Source organism: Anomalospiza imberbis, chromosome 4 (assembly GCF_031753505.1).
Source record: "Anomalospiza imberbis isolate Cuckoo-Finch-1a 21T00152 chromosome 4, ASM3175350v1, whole genome shotgun sequence".
NCBI lineage: Eukaryota > Metazoa > Chordata > Aves > Passeriformes > Viduidae > Anomalospiza > Anomalospiza imberbis.
Genome location: NC_089684.1, coordinates 61,427,284 through 61,435,755, shown reverse-complemented (window position 1 = coordinate 61,435,755; position 8,472 = coordinate 61,427,284). Strand labels below are relative to the sequence as shown.

Sequence of the window (8,472 nt, the reverse complement as noted above, 5' to 3'; positions counted from 1 at the left end):
TGCTATAGCCTTCTCAAGTGCATCAAGACTTTTCTGGTAATAGTCTTCTCCATGTTGTTTGGGAGGCACAGGAAGTTCCCTACTTGCATAAAAGTAATTGTTCCCTTTGTAGATGTTCAAGTACTTTATCAGGCTTTAAACTACAGCTCTTGAAGGCTCAGCATCAAGGTGGTTCTTCAGCACAAGTCTTTTTTCATCGCTGCTTTTTGTTGTCTGCATGAACAGTGTACAATCTTTGTTCAAAGACACCATTGAATAATGGAACAATATTACGTTCTCATTATTTTCTATTCCACTAATTTTTTCTTATCGAAACTTCCTCAAACAGTTGATTTTTCCCATGATTTTCTGCATAGATGGCCTACAATCAGTCTCTCTTAGACAACAAAACTCTGGATTATTTTTGTTCTCTTAAGGAATTAGCCAATATACCAGGACATTTAAAGTACTTGCACATGCAAGGTCTCCACCCCATTTTATAACCCTTCTCTTTCAACCATGTCACGAACCACAGTAAATCTGTTAAAATCACCACCACTTCTTGAGGAGAGAACTAACACATTGGGTATGTACAGTGGAACGCAAATAGAAAATTATAGAAAAGACACATATCACTTGATTTCAATTAGCTACAGGTTTTGAAGGCTCCTTACTAGAAAAAATGTAGGCAGTCCATGAAATAATTCTTTCACACAATACATCACATACATATTGGCAAGAAGTGAGCCCCTAATCACAAGTCCCTGGCAGTGGCACCTGCTACTGAGGCAATTAGAACACCCCTATGGAAGATCTGAGACTGTTTAGTCATCATTGGGTAAATTGCTTCTGATGATTAGAGCAGGAGATATTTCTTTGGAATGTACCTCAGAAGAAATTCCTGCTCAGTATTAATATTTTCAAACTGAATAAAAGGCACTGTTGCTTAAGCTGTACATTTCTGATCTCCAACTGTTTAAAAAAAATATGTTTTTGAACACCTAGCTACTGCTACCCTAAGAAGGCTTCCTTGTTACCCCACAGTAATTTCATCTCTCCCTAAAATAGCTTCACAAAAATTGCTTTTATCTGAAGCATGTCATCTCACCTTTATATCTCTCTTTATATCTAAAATTATGAGTTAGTATAACAGTATGCATTATAAAATTATACCATTTACTTCAGACATCTCTGAACAGCTAAATCTTCAAACTATACAAAAATAAAGTGTATGAAATCTTACAAAAGGAGGACATTAAGACAATAATAGCTAATTCAAAAAATATAATAACTTATACACAGCAGTAAGCATAAGCAATGTAGCCTACAACAGCTTCCAATTAACAGGACCTCTGAAACATGTCTGAAACAAGCATCAGTTAGAATTGGAACATTCCCAAGCACAATAATGTTTCCAATTTATTATCTTTACCACAGTACAAACTTTCACCCAAATGTCCATTGTCTACCAATCTGTAAACAAAAGCTACTATTCCCCCTCCTCATTTTGAGAGGTGAATTTTTTCAGTCTTCAGTCAAGTTTCACAACCATCTTGCATAAAGATTCAAGAGCCTGTTCTCTTGGTAATTTACTTTTTTCTTTTTTTCTTTGTTTTTTGTTTGTTTGTTTCTCATACAGTCTGCAGTGAATTAAAATCACAGTGAAAGTCCTGGGAAAAAAATGATCTTTACAGCAGGACTTGAACCATTCTAATAATAAATGCATCTAACAAAGCTTCCCATAATAAAAGCATGACATTTCCATTTCCAGAAATCAAGTCAATTAGAAATGCTAAATTCTACTTAAAAACCCCAAAAGATCTAAAAGTGAAAAGATTCATCTTCTCAGTCAAATACAAGGCTTTCAGTTTCACTTGCAGAGACTGTTCCAGTCTGTAAAACAGTAGTGCAATTCATTTAGTTCTACTTCTTTTATTTTTGTTAAAGTCCAGTAGATAAATGTCCTATTTCTATGGAAAGATAGGAAGATGCTCCAGTAAACAAGAAACTTTGGCAAGCCCAGGAAGGCTTACTAGTCCATTAAAGCTTAGGAGTCCAAAGTGGCTTAAAAATGGTTTATGAATAAACTTAAAAAAGCCCAACAAATCAAATTAAAAAAAAAAAAAAAAAGCTGAAAAAGACAACCTAAAAAAAATAAAGAAATAAATAGGCAGAAATTAATGTAAACTGTCTGAACGTTTTAATGATTTCTCATTGACAGCTGGCACAACCGTTGACAGTACAGTCATTAAATATAGGTGACCTACAGAGTATTCCATTAGGGCATCCAGTCTGGAATGCTCAAATGGAACTACATTCCTAAAGATTTAAAAAATAGAGTTCTTATAATATTACTATAGGTTTTCTTCTGCCCACCTCACTTACACTTCTTCTTAAAGAGGTTTTTTATTTTTGATGGCTTTTTATTTTTTTCACCATTCTGGCAGAGGTCCTGTGGGATGCTGCTTATCCTGGGGACAGAAGCAGCTTCATGGCTGGGTTTACTATCACTGCCGGTCGAAGAAGATGAGGTGTGACGAGGCTTTGGGACTGGGATCCCAGTTGAAAGCTGGTTCATGCTGCAAGACTTCTCCAGGATTCCATTATAAACTTTGCTTGCAGGACTAAAGATCATGCTCTTAGTTTCTGCCATGCCTACACAGTCAGGAGAGCCCCTAGAAACATCTGCAGTTAGAGAAGAGGAGTCTCCCGTAGATGATTCCTCAAGTGAGAATTCTTCTGGTGATACTTTCTGAGGAGAAATTGTCTGGTACATCTCGAGACTTGCTGGAGGAGACTGTTTTCTTCCAATGGATGAATTTAGGGAGTCACATTCCGAACCTGTTTCCTGTACTTCCCTGAGTCAGAGCAGAGAGAAGAGAAAATATAATGAAACTACAATTTCCTTAATACAGTTAAAAAGGAAATTAATTTAGAATCAATAACATTAGTCTAAAAGCACCACCCACACTTTTCCTTAGTAGTTAATTAAATAAAAGAAAAAAATTAAGTTAAACATTTTAAGTTACAACTTGCATTACATCATTTTATTATCTAAACTTAAGGGAATTAGTTTGTGCAATCTTGCTTTTGTGGGCAGCAGCATCTGCCCAGAATCAGTCATTTGTATCTCACTTCAAAGAACACAGTCTATCTTTCTGGCACGTGAAGTCAGAAAAGTTATGAAATGAAAGAAGGAGATTTAAGCCTATCATATACAAAAAGGTTCTTCAGGACAAGTGTCCCTACCTTTCAACAAGCTCATTTGCTCCTTCCAAAAGGAATTTAACCTTTTCCTATGAGGCCATGTAACAAGAGTAGGTACACGCTCAACATGCTGTAAGAATTGTGTTACCATCCATCTCCTCTTCGCCCAGTAGCTGACATTGCTTTTGATCCTAGTTTCAGATGTAAAAGCCAGTAACATATTGTAATGGAGAATCAGGGTTAGTTCAGTGCACCCTGGATTGTAACATTACTTAACTGTATATGACAAGCTAGCTATTTACATAGACATACCAGACAAGAACTCTCTGCTCCATGTAGACTATATTAATTTATATTATCCTATAGATTACTTTAACTTTTGGCTTGGTTTAACCTCTAATTCTAAACTGTTAGTCTCAATAATCCTATCAAGAGTTCCAAGTGCTGCTTGCTAATCTCCGTACCATTGTTTATCAGCAGAGAAGTAAATGGCTTCCTCCTCCTCTTCAGTTCGATAGAGAGCTGGGCAACTCGACACAGAAAGGATGTCAGGGTCAGGGGAGTGCAAAGCGTGCTGAGACTGTGGAGATGATGGCACAACACTGCGTCTTGATCTACACAAGCTACTGCTTCTTGCCAGTGTGCTGGGAGGTTTTACAATGGACCCTGAGGCAGAGAAAAAGCAAACCAAAACCCTCCAAGTGACATTGATGTTAACAGTATCTACTCTGAAGACTAAGTAGCAGATATCTGCTTCAGTGACAGTGACTTTAAACAACTTTGACATTGCTTGACAGTTTCAGAGGAATAAAGACTGGCACACCTCATACATTCTATGGTTAGATGAAGCAGCTAATCAAGATGCAACTGCAGAGATTTTGTGCCTGCTAAATACTACCCTGACCAAGTGTGCCATAGCTCTGGCTCACTATGCTGTCTTGAGAACAAAAAGAAAGATTCTACTGAAACTCCCAACCCTTCATAAAGTAAAAATAGCAGTGCTGAAATTAGTATGTTACACAATGTCCCGTATTTCATGTGGTGATTTGAAGGTTAGAAGAAAATGTAAAAGTTTTGCAATGCAGGTATGACTAACCAAACAGCCACCTGATATACACTGCACTACTTGAAAAATAGGCTAGATAGAGAAGATCAATTTCATTTATGCAACATGACAGAAAATACGTAATTCAACCTCATTTTAAGATCAAGAACTTTCTTTTAGATAACATTGTCTCTTGCCAGGCTAACTATGAATTTCTGGAAGTAAAAATACTAAGAATGGGTGGAGACAGCCACACAAGATTTCATCAGCAAAGTACCCAACAGAAAGTGATAAACTCAAATCCTAATCCAATTCCTCCTTCAAAAGATTATTAGGCAGCAATACTCATACAGAAGAAAATCTACTCACAACTTTTCAGGCTAGCTGTTGCAAGTCTCAGGATGTTTCACACCCATCCTCAAATTGTCCAATGGAATGCATCACTGCTTATGTAAGGTACACCAAACCCTTACTGGTGTTCAAAATTGTTTAATAAACACAACATGCTAAAAATCCCTTCAATTATTTTTGTAGACAAGGATGTCTAGCCTGACAAAATAAATTTTATTTTCTGTAATGCCAGTTTATTATCACATAAGTCAGTTTCCCTTCCTGGAATCTCAGAAAAGGACAAGTTGTCCACTCTCTTAGTACAAGGAATCATAACCTTCACTAAACAGTAAGCAACTGCACCTTTGCCAATACATAGATTTATTTACACTCCTGAGCAGGAAAGAAAGGTTTGCAATTCTCAACATGAGAGCTGACATGTAACTCAAACTTCTAATATTATTTCTGAGGAATTCCCTACTGACTTTAAAAGCATGTTGGGAGCTTGAAAATCATCTTATGTCATTACAAAAAAAAAAAATCCTCAAAGAGAAAATGTGAACTGAGATAAGAGAATAAGAATCTCTTCAAGAAATTTGTGCTACAGGTCCAGGTAAATCAGATACCATCCTACTTACTTATAAAAAAAAAAAAGAAAAAAAGAGATTGCACCATCAGTGAATTTCCAGAGAAGTAACATGCATTTTGATTCTTTGTAGGTGTATATGCACAGGCATATAAAGAATTCAGCCATGACAATTGAACATGTAGAATTTTCCAGTGCAAATGAAACTCACTAAATCAAAGAACCAGCTGTATCCTAATGAGTCAATGGAAAAATAGAATTTTCACTATCACTACCCTGCTGTAAGGACTTTTTTCCAGTTTTAGACACTATTTCTCATTCCATTTTTGTTCTTCAGCTTGAGATTGATCAAACAGCTCTATTACTTGATACCATATAAGCCTATCAACACAATTGCTCTGGCACAAACAAGCCTGTCCAACAGACTTCAAATTTTGTCCATCTTATGAGTCCAAAGGATGCTGGGGCAAGGCAATAGCCCAGTCCACTTTAGATCCAGCGATGGAAATAGCCCCTTTCTTAGGGGACCTCCTGCACAATGCATTTTGCCTGAAGCCTCATGACCAAGACAAGCCATTATGCTTCTGTCCCTCCTCGCGTGCATTTGTTATTTTTGTCTAAAGGATGGGAATAATTCAGTACTTACTGAACTAAGCCTACAATAATTTGACTCCTCAACACTAGTTTCAACAACAGATCATTTAGCATGATTTCCTCATTCAGTAAAATTTCAGCTAAGTATGTTCTCACAAACAGTACAGTCCTTTTCTAATTGTAGTTCCTTTGAATCAACTGCACTTTATTCTCTGGCTTCACTTCTAAGCAAGAGCTAAATGAGAAGAGTGACTAAAAAAACCCACAAGTCTGAAGTTTTTTACACATATCCAAGTGTTGTCATTGTAGACCATCTGGAAAATCATGACAATAAATGGAGCTCTTCATTTTGAAATCAGACCACAGGCTTCTCCATATACAAGCTGGAAGCTTAACTCTAGGTATCCCTATTTTATTGGGTCTCCAATAAATTTGTTTCTAGGGTTTAAATCAAAGTATTTGCACTGAAGGCTACTAGAGAAACATCATTCCTTAAAAGTGATCAGAACTTGTGGTAAGTTGCAAGAGGATTAATGAACTTTTCAATGTGGTCTGCAGAAAAAAAACTTGGGACATTACGAAGAAAAACAAGTGCCCAAGGCACACTAAGTGAAGGCAGCAAAGTGGTGACCTTATGCTATTTTAAAATACAGTTTGAATTTCTTCTGAGAATCCCAGCCCTGGAAGAAAAATGTACCCACATGACAGTTTTCCTTCCTACTCATTCCTCAGCTTAAAACATCTTGTTTGAAGAGCTGCATGGGAGTTCATCTTTTCAATTTGCCTCTAGAGTCCAGTTAATCACAAGCTCCACAAAGCAGGCTCTTGCTCTGACACAATGACTCATGATACAAGGGTGGTCTGAATCCCCAGTGTATATCTTCTGATCATAGCTTAACCAAAGCTGGATTTCTCTCCCTCCAGAACTCAGCCTCTCTGACGGACACTCAACGAACCCACTATATCCAAACACAAACATTCTGCCTGAAAGCTTCCCTTGAGCAACAACAGGATTTTGCTCCAACCACTAAAGAATGTGCACACGGCTACGTAGCATGCGGCCTCCCAAAGGATGTGATCTTTCTCATAGCTCAAGGAACTCTGGACTAACTTCATCCCTTCCATCTGAAAGAATAAGTGAGCTATCAGAAACTCAGCATTATTCGTTACAAACTTTTGTTTAAGTAGCAATCCAAGGTTGACAACCACTTTCAAAACCTTAACTGAATTTTCCCCACTCTCCCATAAAACTAAATAGAGGCTTTTTCTTCATGTTATCTTCAGTGCAAAACCCAATTTTCCATTTAAGTCCCACTGGAGCTAGTATCTGAAATCCTACATAGAATTTTGGTCTTTTTGACTTTGATCTAATCCTGTTTGATTTCAGTACTCTTCTCCCATCTGACTTGAAAATCCCATGTCCCACAACTTTTCCCCTTTCTTTTTACAGAGCTCATCACTTACCATGAAACTGTGAAACTATTGGAGGAGTGTCTTCATCTAAGTCATCAACTCCCCCTGCAATTGGGTAGGGAGGAATGGAAACTCGAGGCATAACTACCCAGCTGTGATCAGAGTAGAGAGAGGAGGTCAAGCTTGGTAGCCCAGAATTGTGTGCGATTTGAAACCCGCAAATCTTCTCAATCTGTTGCCATCGATATAGACGCTCTCGCAAACACGTCGTCAACTCAGAGAGTGCTTTCCTGAAGAAAGGCACATATTAAAATTATAAACTGCTCTTATTGATAAAGCAAAGCAACACATTCATTCCAGCATACCAGAAGGTCCATTACAGCTGTTGAAATATTCCCATTTTAGTACTTTTTAAATTCTTTTTCTAAAGTGCAAAACCACTTAAGTGCAAAAGACACTCAGTTTCATAACTCTCCGGGAGCTCTGATCCGGGAGCAAATAATCACAAAAGAATATGCATCCTGTCCCAGTAACCCTCTTACTTTGCTTCAAGAATTTTATGGTCCACTTCATCCAGGGAGGAGCTGTGTGCAACATGTAATGTTCCAAATACAGTGCTTCTCTTCTTTTTTATCTTTTCTGCCTAAAAAGCAAAGTAAAGTGAAATGCATAAAACTAGTAACATACTTAACAGATGACAAAACATTAGCGATATTGACAGGTAGCAAACAACAATTCAGAGAAGAAAAAAGCACAAATGTTTATCTGCTTTGTGTTTACTATTTCGTATCTCTAGTAGCAGATCAGAAAAATTTTTAAGTAGCTGAAGAATAATTTATTACCTCATCTTTAGCAATTGCTAATTGCATTTCTGCATGCTGTCTTTTGATATTGTAATATTGTACTTCAACCTCATGTGTTAACTGTAGCCACTTCTGCAAAGCTTCAGGAACAGACCAATTACTTCTCAACTCAAACTCCTTCTCAGCCTTTTTTAAAGCCATACGAACCTAGTAATCAAGAAGAAGAAATTACAGTGTCACCAAAAGTATCATTAGAACTAACAGGTGAATTATAAGCCCCTTTATACCCCACAGCAACATACCAAAGCTTGACAGAGTTTTGGTGTGTACCGATTGTTGTCAGGTATGCAGATTTGGCAGCTCTGAAATCTAGCATATGACCTTCCATACTTTTTCCAATGCTATATAGTTCCTAATTAGAAGTTTAAATATTTTTGTAAGATGATAATTTTTTAGTACAATAAATCCAAATTTATTGCTGTTCAGATGAAACAAAGCTACTCTCTCTCTTCTAA

At 37.1% G+C, this 8,472-nt stretch overlaps 1 protein-coding gene across 3 annotated transcripts in view; it reads right to left on the bottom strand.

The window, feature by feature from the left end:
* Positions 1 to 1,567: 1,567 nt before the first annotated feature.
* Positions 1,568 to 8,472, bottom strand: part of STIM2 (stromal interaction molecule 2) — a 63,848-nt gene continuing 56,943 nt past the window's right edge. Inside the window, exons 8-13 of one of the 3 annotated variants that reach the window (XM_068188831.1) lie at positions 7,997 to 8,164; positions 7,697 to 7,797; positions 7,206 to 7,444; positions 3,651 to 3,852; positions 3,229 to 3,377; positions 1,568 to 2,837 (exon numbers count right to left, since the gene is read on the bottom strand). In XM_068188831.1, the coding sequence (XP_068044932.1) occupies positions 2,800 to 2,837; positions 3,229 to 3,377; positions 3,651 to 3,852; positions 7,206 to 7,444; positions 7,697 to 7,797; positions 7,997 to 8,164 (897 nt within the window). In that variant the 3' untranslated portion in view covers positions 1,568 to 2,799. The remainder of the gene's footprint in view (positions 2,838 to 3,228; positions 3,378 to 3,650; positions 3,853 to 7,205; positions 7,445 to 7,696; positions 7,798 to 7,996; positions 8,165 to 8,472) is intronic. The other 2 variants (XM_068188830.1, XM_068188832.1) reach the window with 2 other exon arrangements.